The 24,799-nt window shown below is 43.1% G+C and overlaps 1 protein-coding gene across 8 annotated transcripts in view; it reads left to right on the top strand.

The window, feature by feature from the left end:
* Window positions 1-24,799, top strand: part of LPP (LIM domain containing preferred translocation partner in lipoma) — a 629,562-nt gene that overhangs the window by 444,233 nt on the left and 160,530 nt on the right. For all 8 annotated transcript variants that reach the window (XM_032482352.1, XM_032482344.1, XM_032482364.1 and 5 more), the window contains one exon: window positions 23,754-23,880. In XM_032482352.1, coding sequence (XP_032338243.1) covers window positions 23,754-23,880 — 127 coding nt within the window. The remainder of the gene's footprint in view (window positions 1-23,753; window positions 23,881-24,799) is intronic.

The raw sequence follows: 24,799 nt of genomic DNA, 5'->3' as shown, positions 1-24,799 counted from the left end.
ACCAATGCAATGCCTTCTCTCCGTGCCCTCTGCAAGCTTCCTGAAGGCAGGAGCTGCTTCTAATGTATCCGCTTCCCTTATGAACCTGCACCCCAATGCAATTCTCAAAGTACACTTTTAACTAATAGTTGTGGAAGGAAGGAAAGAAGGAAGGAGGGAGAGAGGAAAGAAAGGATGCATTACAAGTACAGAAAGCTTACAGCTAGGGTTCTAATGCAATAGTGCTAAATAACGCTTTTGTATGCCATTTTACCATTTAGTTTGTTCGGCATGTATTTCCATAGCATCTGTCACTTTGCTGATATTGTGTGCATGGGTGTATAGTGTCTATCTGCACATGTGTCTTTTTAACGAGTGTGTATATTGCTCCTGTCTCCCTCTCTCTCTCTCACCCGCACGCACGCATTGTGCACACAGGTAAACAAAAGCTCTCTGAGGGCAAGGACATTGTTGCATTTATGACTGTATCCCCAGCTCCTTGCATAGCACCTGACAAAGAGGGGGAAGTCAATAAACATTTGTTAGATGAGTGAATGAAGATAATCACCTCTGGTCTTCGTCACAACTTTGTGGGGCGAATACAACACCAGGCTATGTCTTCCTATTTTGCAGATAGCAAAACTGAGGCTTTGCGACCTCCCAAGGTTGCCTGGCTTGTTATTGGCAAAACCAAGGCTTGAGCTCAGATTTTCTGTTTCCATATTCTTTTCTTTCTGTCTTCTGGGAATCTGCTATATTAGTAGCAAAGCAAGAAATGTCACACGAGGAAAATTTGTTTCCAAATTTAAATGCATGATGCGTACACAAGAAATCACTGACTTTCCGATCCAATGATAACACAGATTGTGTGATTTTTAGGAGGAAAGGCCTTTCTTTCCCATCCTCTTGCCTTTATTAGCATATGTGTCAGTGCGCGCGCGTGCACACACACAATGCAGCTCGCAGCTTGTGCTTTTCCAGTCTCTTGTTACTCCCTCTTACAGGCCCTCCCTGCCCCGACCATCCCAGTGTCCCTCAGGGCCGCTGCTTGGTCAGGCCAAGGCCACGCGACACGCAGCAGAGTTGTTATGATCCATTTGCCAAGTGCAGAGGGCTAGTGGGGAGTGCAACAGCCGGCAGTTCAGGAGTGGCACCAGGCTGGGCTGTTGTCAAAAGTTTATGTTCACATTGGCAAACAGAGTAAATATCCACACAAATTACTGAATTGTACTGAGTGTCCCAGGGATGTCAACAATCACCGTGAGATCCAAGTGAAATACCATTTTTTACTGAAACCGAAGCCAGGCACCACACGCCGTCTCCCCCTCTCCATGCAGACAGATTTGGTGCGTACACATCAGCCGGGAGAGGACACCCCTCAGGGCCCTAACGCGTGGAAGGAAATGGAAACACTTGGCAGCAAAACTGAGGCGTAGCAACAGTCACTTTCTATTCTCAGGCACTGCTCTGTTTTCTTTTATCTTAGATCAGGCTGACTACAAAGGGGAGGAAGGTATACAGTGATACAGACGCCTGCATTAAAGTGCGAGAGAAAACAAGCATCGCTTGTACCGAAGCCCATGCGGGGAGAGATGAGTCAGTAAAACCATACAAAGGAGCTCTTGAGTCTCGCATTGTCACAGACTCTGTGGCAGTGGCAGTGGGTAGCCCACGACCTCCCCAGGCCTCTTTTCTTGTTCACTCAGACAGAAAGGGGTGAAAGGGTGTCTGCACACATTCAGGAGTCTGATTCCCCACTTGCCCGTGAGTCAGGCTGCAGTCCACGCACTTGGGCTGCTCGGTCCCTTTTCCTTTCTCATAAATGACTCAGGAGACTCGCTGGAGCCCCAAGTGTGCTCCTCTTTCCGGAATTACTGCTGTGGAAGTGCACGTCCTCCGAGCTTGCTGGCTTCGCCCAGTGAAACACGCCTCCGCTGTGACTGCGCCTCCTGTGTGGGGTTTGCAGAGATGGGCTGTCGGGGTTTCCCACTCGTCCATGACTCGAAGTTTCTATTTCCACATTTTGACTGCCAGTTCTATATTTGGTCAAAATCCTGCTTTTTGCCTGGTTTCCTAGGGAAACAGAGTGTCAAACTGCTGCTTTTTGTCCATCTGCCTTGCCCGCTTGGGTTTTTGGTGGTGCAGTCAGATTATTTCCTAATCTGACAGAAAGGCACAAGGCCCAAACTGAGGGCAAAACCCTTGAAATTTCTTAACATAAGTTGATGAAAACGAATGAATGGTCGGTTAGGAAATCACAGTCACTTTAGGGGGTAGGGAGGACAGTGTTTGTGTGTTTCTCGTCTATATGTTTACAGCAAGTAAGCCAATAAGCAAGCAGTGTGTGTGGTGGGGGGATTAAGAAGTCTTATTCTATAGATGCAAAGACATTACACGTAAAATATAAGCAGACACAGTAACATCCCTGCAGGGACCATCCAGTCAGAGGTATCAGCTATCGTGCAGTTAAGCTCCAAAGTCAGGAAATCTGCGTTTTTGTGTCATTTTAATCTCAGGCTAGTTCTTATCAACACAAGGACCTCGTTTTCCTTTTGGAATTAGGACCCCTCGTGCTGAAGACTCTGTCCACAAACTGCATTTATTAAGGAAATGTGCGTTCCTTTTTCCAGTTTTTCTATTCTGAGCACATACACATCAACCAATCAGAACTGTGTAGAGCAATGTAACCAATGTCACTACTACACTGAGTTGATAATCTATCAATTAACAGTCTAACTCCAGATAAATGTTTGTATATATTTAGGCTTTTTACAATTTGAAATCAACCTGAAGCTTTATTATACAGGTATCGTGGGCACACCAGTCTCTGGGGGCAATAAATGGAGAACCAGGAACCTAGACAGCTTCTGAAGTCTTCTCCAGGTTCTCAGTTGCTAAATTCTCTCTCGAACTTTTTTGGGGAGAGAAAGCTGCCAGAGAAGAAGAAGGAAATATGCCTTCTTACATTACGGAACATACATGTTGACCTTGCCCATGGAGTTAGGTCAGTGGGTCTAATGCCTGCCAGGTTCTTGGATATACCTAGGATAATTCTGTATTCCTGAAGTCATCGGGGAGCCAGGTCCTTCACTGGGGCTCATGGATAGACTGTCTGGGGGAGCAGCTGTCCAGGTCTTTTTTGAGTACATTGTCACACACCTAGCATTGGAAACAAAGCCCTCAGCGGATAGAATCTGTTGTTTCACTTAATTACTTTTCAAGATGCCATTACCAAAAATTTTATGTAAATGCATATTTTATTCCCTGAGGCATGTTAATATGAGACCAAAATTATACAGCATTGCAAGGAAAACAAAATTTCCCTTTTGCTAGTTTTCGCTATATACCATTGAGAACATGCTAGAGGGTAAAAAAGATGTTCAAACTTAGCCAGGGCCTCTTTCTTTGCTGTTCAGTTTGCAGAACCACAGGAATGTGGTATTGATATTCAATAGTTGAACACAATTCAATTCAATGAACATTCACCGTTTGCCTTCTCTAGGTCAGGTGCTGGGTCCATGTTGTAGAAGTCTGGACACGACTAATGAAGCAAACACTCAAGAGTTCGCATAATGTGCCACAAGCATGTAACCACACCACTGGCTAGACAGTAGTTGTTGCCACATAAGAAATACTTATTTATTTACCGAGTACTTATACTGCACTTCTTGTCTGTCAAGTACAGTTCTGTGTAGTTTATTAACTCACATCATCCTCGGAACAGCCTTTTGAAATGTGAGTGCTGTCATTATCTCCCTTTTTCACTGATGCACAGCGAGGGTAAGTAACCTGCCCAGAGTCACACAGTTAATAGCAATGGGTCCAGGCAGTAGGCGCAAGTGTGCATGCTCTTAACCACTCTGTGCTGCTCTGAGAGGCAAGAGGAGAAAGAAGTTGCTTAGCGTTCCGTGGATCAAGGAATGAGGCACCTGAAGGAGCATTTGAAGTCTAGTAGCACTAACCCTCCAGAGGATGTTTGGGAATGCCTGGCCCTTGGCGTTCATCCCAGTGGACATAATATGGATGGTAGGCTTGAAGTGGAAAATGGCCTCTGTGGTTGTGTTGAGAGAACAGTAGTGGAAGATAAGGTTGAAAATAAAGCTTAGTGCCAGAATAGGAGGGACTTTGAAAGTCAGAGATCTTATCCACCTCATCTAATTTGTCTCCATGGGGCCACTAGGCAGTTGTAGGTCTGAGACCAGCATGGCGAGCAGAGCACGGCTGTGTCCACTGCAGCACTCTGCTCCGGGTCAGGAAGCTCACTGCCAACACCTGCGGCCCTTAGAGCACCCTCAGCTGCATAAACCCAGTGTACAAACTGGACTACTTTCCGAAGAAGTACTCGCCTCTCCACTGGCGAAGGAAGCTTCTCAAATTCAACCCATTTACTTTGGTACAACCCACGCCCCATTGGAACCAAGGAATTCTGAGTTACAGACATTTATTTTTGCTCCCTTGGTCAACCTTCTCTACTATTCTTAAAGAATTTCTGGGTCACCCCTTCCTGGGTAGGGATAAGTGTCCACTGAGAAGAGGATAGCCAGGAGAAGGAGCCCACCGGAGGAGTGCCCTTTAGCAGGGCACAGTGCTGAGGAAAGCCTCTGCCCCCCACCTTCCCCGGGGCTGCAGCCGCTCTTCCTTCCCCCTCGGAGCTGGCTCGATCAGCCAGCAGCATGAGCCCACTGCCTGGGAGCTGCACAGCTTACCTTTTCACATGCCTCTTGAATCTTTTGGAAACACACTTGATATCACGGCCTGCACTGAGTGTAGCCGCCATGCTTACTTTGTCACCTATGCTTTAAAAATATCTTAACTTAGCAACTGATTTTCCTCTACAGATTTTCTTTCCTCCCCCAACCACCTCCTCCCTTTTCTTCACTCATTTAGCCTTCATTTAGGCCAGGGCCAGGGATATTATCAGGCACCTGAACAGGTCCCAAGGATGACTTCTTACTCTTGGGGTCAAATATTCCCATCCTGAGGTCTCATTTTCCCTCCATCTTTGTGAAGACAGTGATGCAGTCAGGGTGTCGCCACAGCTAACGTATATGATTACCGGCTTTGGAGCCACGCAGCCCTGGGCCAGAGTGTATCATCCATTGTTCACTTCATTGAGCCTCAGTTTCTTCATCTGTACAATGGGGATGTTAACTATACTTGCCTCACAGGGATTTCTGGACTAAATGCAATAATCTATATAAAATATATAGCCCAGTGCCTGCACACTCTAAGTGTCCAATAAATGTAGCCATGATTATTATTGAAAACAGCATGAAGCTTTGAGGACAAATCATATCAGTCAAGGTACATGGCTCTTCTCTGGATGATTTTATTGTAGCTGCAGACCTGTACCAAAGGCAGTAATAATAAAGGGAAGTCATAGAAAGTGCGAGGCTCTTTTAAACTAGGGTGGTGGCCCCAGCTTGTCCACATGGCCACTCTTGCAGCTCTTACCCTGATGGATGTCTCTGGGGAGAAATCTAATGGGCATGATGGATGCAGGGGGCACAGATGCTTCCCTGCAGAATGCAAGGCAGTAAACAAGAGAGAAGCTGACTTGGTGTATGACTCCCAGTGTTCAAACCAGCACTCGCTCTTGTCCCCACGTGCTTGTCAGAATCATCTGGGAAGCCTTTTAACCACACCAGGTTCCTGAGATTCACCCCCAGAGATGCTGATTTAATTGTTCTTGGGTGGGGAGTGGGCATTATTATTTTATAAGCTTCCCGGGTGATTCTGATGGACAGCCAGGCTTGAGAACCCCTGACTTAGTGGATGGGCCAGCCGAGGGAGGAAATGGAAACACTCTGCCGGCAACCACGAGACGAATCAACACGGGACACGCTCACCAAGCGCTCAGCGAGCTGGGACGCTGCTTCTGTCTGCTCTCTCATCTCAGTGCCGCATTTGCAGGCAGTACAAAAAGGGGGGCAGGGGGAGACATCAACATCAAGGATGTGAAAGTTGCTTCTAATCTTCAAATAGACTTTAGGCAGGGGCTTTCAGACTTTAGTCTGGGGACCAGCAGAGGCACCTGGTATATGCGTGCTGAGGTGAAATAGATGTACAGATGTGAGAACTCAGTGTCGGGCTCCATGAAAGGACAGAGGTTTTCTTAGCTTTACTTGCTGTCAAAATAATAAAAGAATTTTGTGGCTTTCTTAGAAGTTTTTAGAGCTGTATGCTTGGTTACAGCTTGTCTCTTTTCTCCACGCTTTCTTATTTCCAGTTTCCAAATTACGGGAATTCATCAGGTTCAGTTCCAGCTGCCTCATTTTAGAGACATCTGACAGCCTGATAGGAGCAGACCTCTTCTGTCCTCGGGCCGTGCACCACAGTCTACTCAATACCAAGGTCAAGGATGGAAGGACCAACTTAGGAGTGTCTCCAAATTTCTTACTGTCTCTTTCTGACTTCTTGACCAAAACCTGGAATATTCTCATGCAACCCTGCCTAACCAGGTGTCTTATTTTCAAAGATGGCTGAAGTTTCTTCTTTTTGAAAACTTAGTTCTTACCTTAACTGCCCCAGGCACCACTGCAGAGGAACCATGACCTTGCTGAGAGCCACTGCATGCCAAATGAGACTTAATTTTCCCTAAGTACTTAGGAGAAGAAAAACAATGTATATGATGGGCTTTTGGCCCGTACCCATATCCTTTAGGAGAAGATAGAATTTGGCACAGCTCATATTCTGATTTAAAGAAAAATGTTTTGTTCTGATGTCATTTGTCTAATTAGTAGTAAAAAGGGATTGAATTTTTCCTATGCAATGTCATCTAGCCTTTGAGATTTTAAAGTAGGATGGTTCCAATCAACTGTCTTCTATGAAGCCTCCTAATGGATATATCTAACCTTGGTGTTCACAAGGCATGATTATATTCAGGGCAAATACATAGCACAGATCTATCCCTTCCCATATGTGTTTGTTCATTCATAGAACATCAGTTGAGTACCATCGAGATGCCCAGATGGTCGGACGATAGGGAGGTGGTGTACAGGGCACGTGGAGGGGATCAGATTGTGGAAGTTGAGGCTGCGAAGGCAGGACCGCAAAGAACTTTTTAAAGTAATTCTCAGGGAATTGGCAAAGAGCAGCCAGCAGAGGTGTGTGAGAACAGAGAACTGATACAATGAGACTTGTATTTTAAGAGACAAAACATCTGGTGATGGTTTATCCATTCAGCAGACACTGATTGAGCACCTTCTGCATGGCAGATACCACACTTGGCTCTGAAGATACAAGAAAGAATTTTAAAAAATGGCCCTTGCCCTCAAGGAGCTCACAGTCTATTGAGTTGCCTTTCTGCCTTTCCCACTAGATTTTGAGCTCCTGGAGGGCAGGCACGTTTGTTCAACTGAAAAAAAGTGCAAGTTTCAAAGTTAAACCTGGATTACAATCTCACTCTGTTATTTTCTCTACATGCCCCTCAGTAACTGATCTGTAAATCAGGGCTAAAAGTGCCTGCCTCACTGAGGATATGGAAAGATTAAATGGGCGGATAGGATGCACTCGGCATCTCTGGAGCTTTGTAAATCTGTTCCTTTCTTTATCACATTGCCTAGCACATGGTAGGCATTCAGTATACGTTTGCTGTCTGTCTGGAGGGCCTGTGTACTCTGGAGCCTGAGGGTTGGGGACATTTCAGCCTGTGTTCTGTAGCTAGCAGATTCCTTCTTGGCTCTGTCAGTGGTCAAATTGCTTACTCTAGGCTGTGAACTACAGTCAGGACTTGTGTTGGGTTCTGAATCCTTAGTTCCTGAATCTCAGGCATGCATTTTGCAAAAAGTCAGACCCAAAGTCAAAGGAAAATGATGAAATTTTCTCTGGGTCCAAAATGCTAACATTTGACCAAGGACAACAAATCTTGGCAGGAGAAGTTGACTTGCTTGTGCTTGTATAATCAGCTGTCTTTGCAAGTGATTGAGTCCTTCTCACTGAGGCTTAAAGACGTGATGTTGGCTGTCCCTGGCCTTTGTGTGACGTTTCGTTGTTTTCAGAACATTTTCACAATTCATGATCTCATTGCTAATAAAATCTGAGGTCCACAAGGTACGAATTCGTACTCTGCACTATGTTCATTCAGTCTCTAGGGAGATTGACACCTGCAGAAGGAAACTGACTTGCTCAAAGTCATCTAGGTATTTGTGCTATGTGTTTGTAAGACGTTTGCTGTTACATCAGAGAAACCGTGAGAAAGGTATCAGTACTTCTTTGTCTTGTCTTCTTAGCACATGGTGGTGTATCAGGAGATCTGAGTTCATTTTTTGGCTCAGTGTGTGAGTTTAGGAAATGCAGAATGGGATTCTTAAGATTGATAGGTTCCTCTGACCTGTGAAATCACTGTGTCTCTTCCCCTGACTGATCACAAGGTAAACCTATTCCATCATAGGCCATGTCTTCTATTCTTGATATTGTCAATATTTACATTTGACCAACCCTTAAGATTTATAGAGTGCTTCCAATCGTAATATCTTTAAATCTACCCACCTGGTCCAGAATAGGCAAGTGAGGTCTAGAGAGATTATGTGGCATGTGCTAGGTCATGTGACTAGTATGTGGTCGATTTAGGGCTGAAATCCTAGTCCTCGGCTTCTGAGTCCCACATTTGCTATGGCACATGACACCCAGTCTCCATCTGATCGCCTTGCTGTCTCCTGTGGGTTGGGCTTTTCCTTTGGAGGTTAGAACTGAGTAAACCTCAACCTATAAGCTTCTAAATTTGCCGTAGCCATGCTGGTATGAAGCACCCTTCAACGTGAAAAATACGTTGCTTCAAAGGGACTGCTCCAACTTGTTGAAAGAGAAATTTCCATTTGTTTCCCAATTTTACCTCTAGTTTTTTTAATGTCCCCCAAAATGTTCCAAGTTTCTTTAACCTACAAGTTGGAAGTGAGAGGTTGGCCTAATTTCTGTGTTCCCTTCAAGCACAAGCAATAGCACATTTTAAAAGATGATAAATAACGGTGTGAAATATAGATGGGTTCTATAAATACTCACCGAAGTCCCTGTAGTCAGAGCCAGGTGGAATAAGAGAATAGTCACAGCCTGCTTCTCTCCTTCCATGTCACCCTCCCTCTTCTCCAGGGAGTTTCGTGGTCAAGAGCACAAGCACTGGAGCCGGCCAGACCAGGATCTGAGTCATGGCTTTTCCTGTCCCACCTGCAAGACTTCAGACAATCTACTCAGCTTCCCTGGGCCTCTGTTATCCTCATGTGTAGAAAGAGGTCTGATGATACCCTATGTAATTTGTAGAACATTCATTTAGTACAATGCCTTCACCTTTTTGGTTGGTAATTATGGTTACCTCTTATCGCTGTGTTTATCTTCATCCAACATCCTTTTTTTAATTTTTTTTTAAGGATATGTCTAGCCACGTCTTCTCCATAGAGGAGAAACAGTGTTCCTGTGTCTGACGACAGTTCACGCTGCTGGGCCGTGGGGCATTTAGTGTTTCTGATTGTACCCTCCCCTCTCTAATCCAAGTGCTGACTGACGCCATGCCTGCCACCTTGAGCCTGCTCAGTAAATACGATCTGGATAAACAAATTTCAACTTTTAGTTATGAGAGCAACATAAAACATAGCCGAAGTTTAGAAAACAGAGAAGAGAAAACAGACACCCAGAATGCAGCACTTACAGTAGCACACGGGGGTAGCAGGCACGGCCACAAACTGTCGTCGTGTTTGAATCCTGGCCGCAATGCCTGAGCTTTCTACATACAATCCAGGGCTTCAGTGTCTCCACCGCTGAGCAAGGGCAGTAGGAGGAACTGCCTAAGCAGGGGAGTGGGGGATGAGGTGCATTGAAGCATCGATTTATTGACTGGCTTAAAGAATCTTTGCTGTGTTGTTGATGAAGAGGAGGAGGATAAAGAGAATTTGTGTGTTTCCTTTATGCTTGTTCTGTTCGCAAATTACTTGAGTAATTTTACTTCTCTTTCCCCCTTTGTTTGCCACAAGGAACATATGCGTTAGGAGATTGAGGAATATCCCCACTGGAGGGGACCAGACCCAGAGAGGAGAAATTACTATCTAAATTGCACTCAGCACGTTGATGACAAAGTGGGATCTAAAACTCGTCACCACCAGGCTGCTCTGTCCTTGCTTCCTATTTATATTTCTTAGTTGGGGTGAGTAACTCTTGACTCCTAGTTACTATCTGAGACTGCAGATTGAGCTCCAGAGACAGTAAAGCACACTGAGGTTTTCCAATTTGGTTTTTATGGTGATGTGGACGTTGTATGACAGTGTTTCACATCCATGGTTTAGGACAGAGATACCAAGGGGCAAATGGAGGGGATTCCTGAAAATGTACAACCAAGCTTTATATAAAGACAGAACGTCCCTCTATGGAACCTGGAAAACAAGCAAGTAAATAAATAAACAGCTTCCCTCATGATTCTCATCTCTGCTGGGTCGGCACAGCCCTGGCAGCAAAACCCCAGGGCACCCATGTTTCTCTGTCCTGACCTTCCTCTAAGCACTGAGCTGTTAGCATCAGAAACAATCACAGCCACCTCGATGCTCATTTTCTTCAGCCTCTCACTAAAGCAATTTTTTTTTTAAAGATCAGCCAAAAGCAAACATTTCAGGGAGTAGTGTTGGCCTGAGTTTGGAGGCTTGTAAGCTGAGTCCGTAACATGAAGCGTCGTCAGAAAGGTCGAGGCCCTGCTGAATGGCCCCGGTCAGTCACTGCAATGCATCTCTTGATTAGAAAAAGAACACAGCCAGTAATAACTTGCTTTCTGCCTATTACTGAGGGTAGAACGACAGAGATGGTGAAACATACAGAGTTTGATGATGTTCGTGGTGGTGTGATAACAATAACCCTTTGTGGGTTTGTGGCATTTAATTATATCAAACCTACGTCTTTCTTATTCTAGTGGCACTTTTGAGCCCATCCTTCCGGGTCTCAGTCTCCAGTTACTAGAACTTGGGGGGCAGTTTGTAGAGTCAGTGTGGCTGAGCACAAATCCAGCTCCGTGACTTGCAGCCAGCCCTGTCGGTTCTCTGTGTCTGTTTCCTCATCTGTCAAGTGAGGTAGCCACAGTACTCTTGTCCCTGGATTATTTCAAAGGTTCAAGGAGATAAATCAGGTACAGAGTGGTGACTCCATGGGTGTTACTGTTGTAATCCCCAGGCATTGCATCAGGTCTTGGGTCAAGAAAATTCTCACCAAAAGAAGTAGTTCTTTCTGAAAGGCATGTGTGTCCTTAAGAAACAACAAATAAGACAAAAAGAGAAGGGAGAGATTGAGGCTAGCTTGGCTAGGACTCTGGGCTCACCTGTAACAAGAAGTGGCTCAAGGAGTCTGCGTCACATGAGGAGAAACAGCCTTTGTTAAGTCGAGGAAAAGGAGACCGGCCCAGGGACGGCACCAGCACAGCCAGCAGACTCCTCTGTGGACCACATCTGTTCGTGCCAGCTGTTGTCAGTCTGTGTAGGCTCGCCGAGAATAACAGCCCTGATTTTCGCTTTATAGCAGCTTCCATCTCGGGATCTCAGAGTGCTGCCTCAATGCAGATGAGGGCTCCCAAAGTTCTGCCAAGAACAAACATACTTTGTAGGGCATCGAGGATGCATCACTGTTCTGAGTGACTCTTTCCTAGTGGGAAAGGAACTGTCTCGTTTCAAAGTAACCCTACTTTCCTGATCTGAGCCCTTCTTCTTGATTCTGCCTCTCATTTTCCTTGGTGACCTGGGACAACTCAGTTCCCCTCCTTGACTCTCAGTTTCCTCATCATAAATGAAGGGATTCCTCTACCACTAAATGATCTCCAATATGTCTTTTGTTTTTGAAATGCTCGGAGAGTGCAAAGGATCTACAGTTACCTCCCAAATAGACGATGGGTTAGCACATGTTGGTGGAGCCCAAGTTTTTGCAGAACAGAATATTTCGTAGTATTTTATTCATGCCTATGCTGTAACCCAGCAAGGAAAAAAAAAAAAGATTACTTCGGTCACTAGGAAGTGGTAGTATCTTTTAGCTTTTAATATTAGAGTATTAGTGTCCCTTTATGTGACTTTCCCTCTGCCCACCTCTAGCACGGTGCTATATATTATTTCCTTTTACCCTTTTAAGATTTAGCATTTTCCCTCCAGCTCATATGGATATGGATATGGATATGGATATGGATAAAGGAAGCAGTCTTTTGAAGAGAAGTTCTAATTCTCTTGCTGAATCATGAGTGAGGACATCAAAAATGGCCATGTCGCTCTCAGTCTTGTCTGTGTCAATTCTGTTGACCTGTGTCAGAATTACCCAGGGTGTTTGTTGTTTTCTTGGTTGCCATGTTTCTACACAGGTGAAATCATGTCATAAAATGTAGTACTGGTCCCTACGGAAGTTTCCTTTGATAGCTCAAGATTTATCATACAGGGTTAAATTCTCCTAAACATAAGGAGATAAAGTCATAAAATTCCACTGAAAAAAAGGTAAGTGGGCTGAGATGCTGAGGCAGTTTGTGTGACGGTTAAGCTTGCACTTTCTAGAGCTGACGACTAGATTCAAACTCCAAGTTCCCAGCTACTGGCAAGGTGATCTCTGTGCCTCCGTTTTCTCATTTGTAAAATCAGACTGTGCAATCAGATGGGGTTGCTGTGGTGATGAAGTGAGTTAACGTAACATTTTGAACATTGTCTGGCCCCTGCTAAACCCTCAGTCTGCCTTAGTTTTCAGTCTCATAAACCAGAGCTCAATCAATAAATTAAAAACCTGTGTGTTTCTACCTTTCAGAGTGTAGGGAAAGGGATAGTCCTTCAATAGAATCACTGTTGTTTGAATCAAGGTTGCTACTCAGTTAGAAATATTAAATGCTTTTGGCCTTTAGAGTCAGTATCAGAGCACGCGCTTTCTTCCCCTCTGCCGCAGTGCCGATGAACAACACTGAGTCATTCATGTTCCCTCATCCACCTTCCTGCCACATTTGAAAGGCCTCCGTAGCTCAGATTTGACAGACTGATTGTGAGCATTTAGTACAGGTCATGAGCCCCTATTAAATATTAGCACATGCTACGTACCATCTCAGGTATGACTCACATGGCCCTGGAATGGAAGCACCCCCCCTCCCCTGCCTGCCCCCGACCCCATTTACTGATGGAGACATTTATGCTAAGACAAGTTTTAAAAAACTTGTGAAATGTTATGCAAAACAAGTCATATAACTTGGCATTTGAACCAGCTTTTTTTCGCTTCCGAAGCCCACACTTTCTCCATTACACCACAATCAGTGTTTCTGAAAGTAAATGGGACCACATTGGTCTCCAACCTCTGGTGTAATTAGCATCATGCTTTAATCAGTGAGGTTGACTGTCTTGATTAACCTTTATGACAAATCATGTAAGTTTCATATTTCTAAATGAATATATAGAGGCAGCTGGAAATTAGTGGAAAAACACTGAGCTTGGATCGGAAGACTCATGTTTTAACTCCTGGCTCTGCCACTGCCTATGGGTGTGATTTCCACAAAGCTACTTAACATCGTCACTTAACAAACAACTAACTTGCTTTGTCTCTTTGTACAAAAAACACATTCCTGCTTTGGAAAGTATTCAGTGAAATGTAGTGTGAGTGTTGCACACACACTTGTGGCCTGTAGAGGAGCATGGGAATGTGAAGGCTTTTCTTCCTTTCCTTCAAGTCCTGAGTCACCCTGCCCTTATCCCACCAGCATGCTTTTGATAGGCTCCAGCCTACTGTCTAAATCTGTATCATCCATTGATGTTGATCATGTGGTGTCTATCACAGGATAACAAATCTTTAGGGATAAGTAAATGTTCTTAATCAGTGCAGGCAGTAAGTGACCGACGTAGTCCATCTCCTTATTCGTGGGGTCAGTCCTAGCGACCCAACTTTAGGGTTTAGGCAACTAATACTTAGTAAAAGGAAGCATCTTGCCCTGAGTCGCACAGTTTTAATTAGTGGATGTAGGGTTTAAACCCAAGCAGGTAGCCCCAAGAGCCTACACTCTGAGCCACGTTGATTACTGTCAACGATCAGTTTTCATTCTTTATTTCTCCCCCTACATGGGGAGAAATACCTTGATTTCTTCACTGGATTATAAATTCCTTGAACTGGAATTTTAGTTCCAGTAATTGGGGTATTGAATATATCTCATTAACTTGTTGATTGCCATAATACCTAATTTCTAGTGCTTGTGGCTGATTTAACGTAGGTGCCACCAAGGCCACAGTTTTCCACACTGTTCCAATACCCGGGAGCAAGGACTTTCGACGCCTTCCTCTTCTGTCTCCAGAAGCTTGTCTTCCCACCGTGTTGGGCTACTTTGATTTGATCTTCACAGGTCAAACAAAAAACCTTTTCTCCGTTATTCCCACGGAGACGCTGCCTGCCTCCCCACCGAGGAGCAGAAATCCAGTGTGATCAGCGCATCTGTCAGAGGGCGGACTTGTTTGCTGCGGGTGGCATTGTTACTGAATAAAACACATGCCCTTTCTTAGCATCCAAAGTGCCTTGGATCGCTGAGCAAGAACCTTTCTGACTCAAATGAAAACCACCTCGTGTTAGGTGAAATATGGGGAGTTAACCATTTGTTTGCCGGCGTGCATTTCCCACGAAAATCTCAAAAACAGAAATTTACCTCAGCCATGGAAAGTGATGTGCCAAGCGTCATATTTGCATATTAAAACCGAAAACTGATTTGCATGTTATTTCAGTGTCTTGTGTCACGTTCAGGCATCTGTCAAGCCCACTTAGATAGAAACAGCTTGTATAGTAGGAAAGTGTTTCTGTGCATATCAGACTGAAAAATCTAGGTGTCTGTATTTTTTTGGACAAATTGTCCCCACTTTAGGTTGTTCATTTTCTTCTGGCTTCGTGTCTGAAAATACTAAAGAAAAGACTGAAATCCTATGTTTTATATAGTTGTTATTTTCTAAGAGCCATTCATGTTTTTATTATATTCTATTTAGACAATTTAAAAATTGAAAAGAAAAAAATTAATTTGCTCGTACGTCCATGGTCCTAACATGAGCTCTTAACATTTTGGTATATTTCCTTCTAGTATCTGGCTTTTTATACCTCCACAGACGTACACACCAGCTCTCTTACATATGTACTTATATACACTTGTAGTTATCAACTAGTATTATTTTAATGTCCTCCTGGTTTTTACATAATAACCAGAATTATGAGACGATCAAAATATCTAACAATAAGGAATTGGTAAAACCTCATTTTGAACCCAGTGAATTAGAGCCACGGTGGGGGCTAGAGCCCTGGTAGACAAATGTGAGGATGTCTGGTTGAGGATAGCTTTTCCACAGGACAAAATATGGAAAGCAGTGCAGTGTGGTAACACCTTTCTTCCCAATGTTGGTGCAACTGTCCTTTTGCATCATTCCAGGCAACCGAACAAAGATGTCTTCTCAGCGGAAGTCGCTGCCAAGTACTAGTAGGGCATAGCCAAGACCAAGACCTGGGTTTAGTTTGAAAACACAGCCATGAACATTTCATCCCATTCATCAAACTTTTGTGTCTTGAGCCTTGCTGAGGTGAAGGCTGCCAATGGAAATAATGTCTTATCATCATCTTGCCTTTGTTATATCAAATCCCTTGTGCATAACACACATAAAGCCTAATTAATGGCGGAAAGAAACGCATGTAGGTTTTAGCTGTAGTGTGATGGAAACAGCTTCTTTTAGCCTTGTGTAGGAATCATGTAAGGTGGTATATAGGACGGGAGCAAATTGATAGAGATCTTATCACCTGCCACAGAGGCCACTGGCTTTCTCCTTTTAGGAGGGTTTGCCTTCTTAAAGTGTGGCGACCACGGAGAATATGGGAATATGGAGAGGAGTAGCCGTGAACTGAGAACTTGGATGTAGGCTGGCGAGAGATCTTTGCTCTGGCTTCTCCCTGACCCTGAGGATCTGGGGCTCCTTCTTCTCACCTTCCCTACCTGCCTCCCAGGTGGGAGAGCACCTGCAGTTGTGCCTTTTTTTGCCTGGAGCTCATCTAGGCAGGAGCGCATAAGGGAGGCTGCTTCGCTCTGAATAACCAAACATGAGCTCTGCTTCACCATTCATCTTTGGCGCCAAAGGCTACGGCGTAGAGAGTATAGTGATTTGAGGAGCCAGCAAAGCACATATTCCCCAAATGTCATGCATTTGAAGGTTTGTAGTTAAAAGAACTTAGAGTAATTACATCTCTTTTACAAAAATTGTAATTTTACAATTAATGTGAAATTCAAATAGATTAGACTGAAGTACCAGATCAGCAAATAGAAGAGTGGAGATTTACTGGAGAGACACTATCACTCTGCAGACATGCCACTTCCAAGAAGAAAATCATCTTTGTTGGTGGTTTGTAAGATGTCCTGCCTGGTGATTGTAACTGTCATTTATTTGATGTTTGATATTTTACAAAGATTCTTCCTATGAATTAGATATTATTATCTTCCAGTTATAGATGAGATAAACAGTAAAAGAGAATCAAGCCCTCAGGGAACTGAGATAGGCACCTAGACATCAGGCTTAGGAACAAGCCTGGTCCAGGCCGGGGCACTCTTGAGGCTTCCCTGATGCTTGGGGACTGAGAGTGGTGGGTGCGGAGGGAGGCACTTTCTCTCAGCTTCATCCCGCATCACCATCACACCCTGGTGTGCAGACACCACCTCCTCTTGGTGGGCACCCATACTTCCCTGGCTGCAGTGACGTCCTGCAGCTGCACCATGTCACAATTCAGAATCATCAGTCCTTGGCTATGACTCCACATCTGGCCTGAGAAAAGTGATTTAGGGGCATCAGTGCATGGCATAAGAAAATGAATATGAAAAAGAAGTTGTGAAAAATCAAGCTTTTGAAAGTTGAAGACTAACTGGAATGGATTTCCAAGCTAGAATCAAATTTTAACGTCACATTTTCTGGGTGGTCTTCGTTGTGCCCATACCATTCATTCTCCAAGAAAAGGGACCTTAGCAGTAGAAGAACTAAGAGCATGGCTTTCTGCTCCCATGAACCTGGGAGAGGAATGTTCATTTGTGGGTTTCTGATTGTTAATAGGTGGTTCTCCTCCGCGCTTGGTTCTCCTCCGTGCTTCCTTGTCTGTGACTCATTGCTTTACACATGAAGTGGGCCGGGTGTCCAGCAAATCTTCTGCCCTTGGCCTGAGGTGGGGCTCCTTCCACTACCCAGTGAGACGTTATGCGTAGAAGGTGATAATTCAGTTAGAGTCAGAAAGTAGAAGCAGCCTCAGGAAGTTGCAGACTCCAAACTTGACACAGTTAAATAGGGGGAGAAAAAAAAGAACGAAAATATCAGAAATATATTTTTTCTGGCAGGCTTTCAGCTCCAAAATGGGGCTAATTCTACCTTTTGAAAGAAGATAATTTCAATGTTTCTTTTTTTTCAAGAACACATAATTGAAGTTATTTTCCCTCTGAGAGAAGGAACCTCTTGTACATCATTGCAAATGGACAAGAAAAATGAGCAGCTCTGGTACCCAGAGTGATAGAGTATTCATTATCATGTAATCTCTCTGAATATCTTGGCTGCCTTTTCCTGGTGTTTTATCTGCCTGGGCGGTGCTTTTCTGGTAAGGTTCAGATCCGCACTAAGTCCAAGTTACCTAGCACTATGCAGCTAGGAAATCAACCGGGGATAAGGACTCCGGGAGAAAAATGAGCTACGCTGAGGTCAGGAGCAGAGTCACCCAGGAGGCTGATGTGATGACAGGTTGGGCAACCATTTTGTAAAATGGAGCCTTAGCACACACATTTCCATAGTTAAACTGGTGGTGGCAAAGATTCCAGGTGGGGGGGTGTTCTCCTGGGGGTCTTCGCTGTTTGCGTCTTTCATGCAGGGTGTTTACCACGCTGCCTTTTCTCTTTAGGAGGGACGGAATTCTCCTTTCTCCAGCCACAGAGGGGCAGTGGTAGGGAAGGGCGGTTAACCTTTGTGTGTTCTTGACTTCATGCCCCACATGTAGTGACAGTTCAGTGTGCTGCAGAAAACCTGTGACCTGCCCGCTGCTTACTCAGACTCGGAGTGCTGAATGAGGTTCTAGATTGTTTCAGGGGGTGCTGACAAGTGGTTTAAGTTCTCCTGTAAATGGAAATCTCTGTAATAATGAGGTTTCCACTTACTCAGTGTGTGTCTGTTTTTATAAACTACAAAGTATTCATAAATATGAGTATCTGTGATTTCACTATAAATATCTGTAATGATATGTGTCTTGCATATTATGGGCACAAAAATATGATAGAGTAGAATCAAAGGAGTCTTTGAAAACACTATTTTACACATAAAGATACCGAGGCTCAGGGAATAGAAATGATTTGATCACAATTACTGGACAAGTTAAAAGCAGAACTAAGATCAGAGAGATGAAACGGCCTCTTGTAGGTACCTAGGGGTTCGGATGTAGGAATTCACACAGCACTTCCAATACATGACAGGTATTGTTATTTGTGTCCTTCTTAATCGGGTGGAGTGCTCTCACTCACCAAGCAGATTCTGTCCGTGTGCATTTCGTTTGCAGGGACCGTCCTCACTTTGGTGCAGTCTCGCCCGTAACCTTTACCAGGGCCCTAGGCCCAAAGTTGGCTGCAGTACTCATAGTAAGCCTCCCCTACAATGATAATCAGTTGGGTCCCTATCAAGAAAAGAACCATGGCAGAGAGAAGCTATTGTAGATACCAGGACATTTGTTTCCTGACACTTTCATGTCAGAGGAAAAAAAAAAAAATATATATATATATATATTTTATATATAAATATATATATATATTTCACATCTGAGGAAAAATCTTCATTGTAGAGAAGGGAAAATATTTTTTAAAAAAGAATTTAAACCACTGTCACATCACTATCACTTTCAACCATTAATCTCTGAGCGTATTTCTTCCCAGGCTCCTTTCAGTAAGAGAGACAGGCCAGCTGGTCAGTGGACGGCTCGCCTCCAGGGCGTAAGCTCCTTCTTTCCTGTGCCGCCTGTGGCCGCATCTAGCTCCAGGGGAGGATGGAAAATGTACTCCAGCTATGTGTTCAGAAGAGGGAAGAAACAAATTTTGGCAAGCAGTTAGCAGTCTCTGCCTCACTTAGTAAACATCAGTCCTTTTAAAGCATATTAGCCATTAAATTGCTCAGATACCGTGACGTCTGGTTGCATTTTTTAAGGCATCATTGGCTTTGGTGTTGAGATGTTTGCCAGCAGTCATATTTCAGAAGCATGACTTTAGTAAAGTCAGCCCACCATGTTTAAATCTCCTAATGATTCTCTGTTGCCTAAAACAGTCCTGACTTTGACCACAGCTCATTTCTCTAGCCTCATCCTAGCTCCATTCCTCCTCTGTTTCTTCACATATTTGCTAACCCACCTGTTCTTTTATACATAATGTTCTTGGAATGGCTTTTCTTTCTTTCTTCTTTTCTTTCTTCTTTTCTTTCTTTCTTTCTTTCTTCTTTTCTTTCTTTCTCTCTCTCTTTCTTTCTTTCTTTCTCTCTTTCTTTCTTTCTTTCTTTCTCTTTCTCTCTCTTTCTCTCTTTCCTTTCTTCTGGTGAAATCCAGTCTATCCTTTAGTATCACGCTAAGAGGTCACCTCCTTTCTGTTCATTTCTCCCATCACAGAACCCTGAATCATACCTGTGTTTTAGTATGTGCACTTTGTTGTAATTGTCTGTTTTCGTATCTCTTTCTTCCTAAGCTGAGTAGTCGGGAGCAGGAATCCTGAATAATTTGACGTTATAATGGTATTGCTTAGTACTTGGCATTTCCTAAGGAAAGGTATGTTAAGAGAATTTTGAAGGAGTTCTCTGAAATTTATTTCTCAATAACTGACCTGTGGGTCATATAATGTTTTTTGCCTTTAGTAGGGGTCAGGTATTTCAAAGAACACACATATTAGTGATTAATACTGATACTTATAAGAATGTCTTATTCTTAGAAAAGGCTAGAGGCTTTGTTTTTATTTGTTTTGCAGTGCTTTTGTTTCACTATTTAGCAGTAAGCCTCCGCTCTGAGAAAAAAAAATCTTTGCATAGATAATATGGTCAGTAGATTAAAATCCAAATTACTACAGAATAATAGAGCTAGTGGGCTTGGAGGCAATAGCATGGGAACCTGGAGAGGCATCGAAGTGGAGCAGAAACACGCCCAACTCAGCACACCTGGTCTCAGTTAGGGCTCTGCCGTCCTTCAGGGCTGGGACTTCACACAGAGTGGCTCCTCATCTTCTCTGAGCCTCAGTTTCCTCATCCATAAAATAAGAATATATATTGTCCAGGGCTGTTGTATAAATATTCGTGATAGCACATATATGGAAGCTGGCACCTTGAAAAGGGTCATATAGATACAAGGAATTTTATTTTGTCACAATGAATACATTGCTGCTTCTATTCACATTTCTACCTTTGAAGAAATAAAAAAAAAAAAAACATAGAGCATCCTATGCCAACCCTCTCCCACCCCTACTAACAAATTTTCAGTCGTGTTCTATTGCCCAGACACAATTTTAGAAGCTGCTTATTAAACAATGAATTGGACAGACTTACTAATTTTTCTTAGGATGCATTGAGTCTTAAGAACTCCTGGGAGAGAGAAATTGAAAGAGATCTCATCATCCCAGTGAGAAGAGTATTAAACTACTGTTTATGAGCTTGAACCCGGAAGAAAAGTCCTGGGTTATATCTTCCCAGGTGAGAGAGACAACTGGAAAGAACTTATTTTTTACCGCTGTCGATTCCACACGTGTTAAGTATTACGCACCAGAAGTGGGAGGTGGGGAGACTTCTCTCGCCAAATAAGGCCCAGAAACACTGGAAGAGATGATCTCTTGGGGTCTTTATTCATAGGAAATACTAGGAATCCAAGATCAGCATTATGTGAGATTAGAATCTAAAAGAAAAGAGCCTTTCCAAATGTGTTATTTCAGAAAGTGTCACAAGCAAACAGGAGGGAGTATTTGTAGAAGAAAAGGAAAGATATACACATTTTTTTCTTAAAATCTGTGGAATACTGACAAGGTAAGTGCTTTGAAATTAGACCTCTGCTTGAAACGTAGGTGCTCAGGGTAGAATCTGAATTACTGTCTCTTAGATTTACAGAGGACACACTTGGCTTTCTCGCTGCCTATGTTTATGCCTAAAAGGGAAGCAAGCAGGTATTAAGGCCAAACAGTGATAAATTTGTGTCCATTCCCTGAGGGTTCACCCTAACCCTGGAAGCAGGAATTGTCAGATTTTCTTTACTAGTTGATTTAAATTAAAACAGCTAATACTATGAATATTTCATACTTTTCTAACACTTAGTCTATGGAAAGCAATGCTTGGTTGGAAAAAAAATGCATAGAATTTGGAGTCAGATGACACCAAATATGGGGCTCAAGATCTCTTAATTGCAAACTTGCAAAAAAAGATGTAGATACTTTTCCCATCTCATCTTCAGTGTTGTCACCTGAACTAAAATAGTCCCCTCCCTCAGAGGCAGGTTGGGAGATCCAGAGACCCTTTGTTACCATGGCTTTAAAGTAGTTAAGCTGTATATGGTGTGAAATGCAAACTATCTCATTTTATTCTCACAAAGACTATGGGGTAGCATTGGCAAGCCCGCTTTACAGGAAGGAATCTGAAGTTCTGAAAGGTTCACAAATTCACCTAAGCTAAATCTATCTCCAACCACAATGCCACTATCACAATGCATATCCACAAATAATTTTATGTTCTTATTTGAGTATTTCTGTAACATTTTCCTAAAAGTGGATAGCATATAAGAGCAATCTGAAGTTTAATAATACTAGGAATCACCCCTCCAATGTCCATATCTGCATACACTCCCACCAATAGAGTGTGCTTTTTATAATTAATCACTTGTGTACATTTGTCACCCCTACTAGATAGACTCTAGGCCTTTCAAAGGCAAAGACTGTGTCTAATACATCTTGGTGTTCTTCCCTGATGCTTGCAGAAGGTACACAAAGTAGACGCTGTAAGAACGTGCAGATAAACAAGTAAACAAAAGAAATATGAATGATCTAAGAACATTTTTAACCCTCACACTAACTCTATAGAGCAGGCATTATTTGCAGTTTAGAGGAGTTTAACATTTAATGTTTATAGAATACATAAGTGACTCCAGGATGGGCTCTTATCCTGGCTTTTATCATAATTAGCCCTGCCCTGATTTTTTGGGGTGTCAATTTCTTTATCCCACAATGAGTAGATTGAGGTAATGATTCTTCAGATGCCAGCGTGCAGCTCTATTTTTTATCTGTCTCCTGCCACATGCCATAGCTTATTCACCACTGTCCAATCTCCAATCCAAATTATCTGACAATGAAATAAAATCCCAGAGGTAAGGGTAGTGGCCAACATAAAAAAATATATTGGTCTCTTGAGCCATCTACATGTCTGTACTCTAATTTTCTGTACATTGTTTAAACCTGAGAAATGAAAGGTAACTATAGAGAAAAGACCAAATAAGCACCAATCAGCAATTTTATGTGTGTTTAGAAGGGATTTCATGCCTTAGACTAACACAAATATTTAATACCCATCTTGGAGTTATTGAAATAAATGGTGGTAGTAATAACAAAACTTTTTGTATAAGGATTTGTTCTTTACAAGATTTTTACATCCAAAAACTCATTTGGTATAGAGAAGATAATGGGTAAATGAATAAGCAGCTTTCAAGTTTTGTTGAACTGATTCTTGTAAACTAGAGTAAAAGGGGAAAGTCTTGGTCAACAATTTTAAGAATGCATAAACGTCAAGGAAGAGCATTCCCAACCCCGGCTCTTCCCATTAACCACAGGAACATCATTACCATCATCTGCAAATCTTTTATAACAGTGTCTTTTTAACACTTTGCAGATGTTGGGGTGTGATGTTGGAAATGGTCAAAGCTGTGATCTAGCCAAAGGAAAATATAATAAATCTCATCTTATTTACACAGCACAAAGCTATTTTACATCTGGCATCCGGTCGTCCTTCTCTGCATACTCTGGATTCTTGGTTGATTACTGCAGCTGTTCTTTCACCTGATACCTGATTCCCTTACGTTGCTAGAGTTCAAGTGCATCCACGTATCTAAACACCAATCCATTGTCAGTGCTGCTGGTTTACCTCCCTCATTTGATACCTGGCAGTTTGCAGTGTTTCGGCATGGGGGTTGAGGGCAGAGGGGATGACTCAACCTCCTTACCTGAAACACAAGGTCCTTCACTTTCTGGACCCCGTACCTTTCTTATCTCAAACGTTATACCTTGTCCTGAAATACGCAACTGCCTGGAGCTCCTTATGCCCCCTGGCTTTTTCCTCACCTGAACGTGAGAAAGCACAACCTGTATATTTCCTCTCCTTCAGCTAAATAAGTCCTAGTCTGTGCCAACGTCTCTCCTCTGGGCTGCTTCCCTCAGGCCCCCTTTGTGCCCTGGTTAGGGAGTTACCTTTAATTATTAGGGTGCCTGTATCACTCACCTGACTCAGCTCCGTAGGAGGAAGCCCAATTTATTAATCTTTTTTTTTTAATAAATATGCAACTGGCTCATAGTCACTGCTTAGCAGTGTTGAATGAAATAGAGTCCCGTTCTTTGTAAACATGGATTTCTAAAGCCCAATAGACGGCTCATTTGGATAAAGCAAGTGAATAAGGCGGTGCCTCCAAGGTCAGACACTGAGCAGCTGATAAAACCAATTTTAATCCCAGGCCTCCTAACAGCCAAGTCCAGCGCTTGCCCCTCTACCATGCAAACACGCTTGATTGCCTTGGTTGATGTCTAGATTGCACTTAAAGGACTCTTGTTTTCTGCCTTTCAGGGTGGACAGACAGGGTCCCTGGGGCCTCCGGCGGCAACCCCCTCATTCCGCCCTGAAGATGAGCTTGAGCACCTGACCAAGAAGATGCTGTACGACATGGAAAATCCACCCGCCGATGAATACTTTGGTGAGTGGGGTCTGGAGCCGACTTTCCGAGTAAAGGTGCTGTTGTATTTTCCGTAATCAGTCACTAGGAGGGTTATCAGCTCCACTGGTAAAGGACCGGAGTCTGGACGCGCTGGAGGTGGCCGCATGCGCTCACACCTGAGTGTTCCGGCCGTGGCTCTGAGAGACTGCCATAAATGTGTCTGTGTGGCTTGTACTGAAATGGCAGGGCGATGTCGAGTTTCTTAAGATACACATTTGACTTAAAAAATTAACTTTTGACAATTTATTAGTTTCTCACTGAGCAGAAATATGGTTTCTGTGTGGGCTCAGGTCTCTCACTGATCTAAATATTTATTTACAAAATGTGGAATTGGGTACTATCTAAACTCTGTTCTCAATCCACTCCCAATTCAAGTTCAGGAAAAGATGTTCCTTTTGTATCTTTTTTTTTCAACTTCTCCCCTCTTCAAACCTGTGAATAATTATCAGTGGCTAATCCATCCAGTCCATTAGTGTAATGTGAGTTTATGAATTATATGCCAGTTATGAGGTGTGAAAGATACATAACCTGTCCTCAGGGAGGCTGTAATTATTCAGAAAAGATAAGAAAAATATAAGAAAGATAAGAAAAACACACAAACACACGATCTAGGTGGAAAGTTATAAGATGCATAAGAGAGGCTTAGATCAAGTGTTCAAAACTGTAAAAGCTCCATTCATCAAGAGCATCAGGATGCTTTGGAGAAGAATTAGTGGTTCTTGAACCTGGACCCTTTAAAGCAGTGCCTTTCGAATGTTCTGTTTCCTCCCTAATCTGTTGGAGACCAGTATTTCCACAGAGTACAATTAAAGTTAGTTACTAAGAAAATGAAATAAAAAATACAAAATGGAAGGCTGAGTTTTATCCTGACTAGATTTAACAGGAATAAATTACTCAA

Source organism: Camelus ferus, chromosome 1 (assembly GCF_009834535.1).
Source record: "Camelus ferus isolate YT-003-E chromosome 1, BCGSAC_Cfer_1.0, whole genome shotgun sequence".
Lineage (NCBI taxonomy): Eukaryota > Metazoa > Chordata > Mammalia > Artiodactyla > Camelidae > Camelus > Camelus ferus.
The sequence above is the reverse complement of the archived record's forward strand: the minus strand, read 5'-3'. Positions and strand labels throughout refer to the sequence as shown.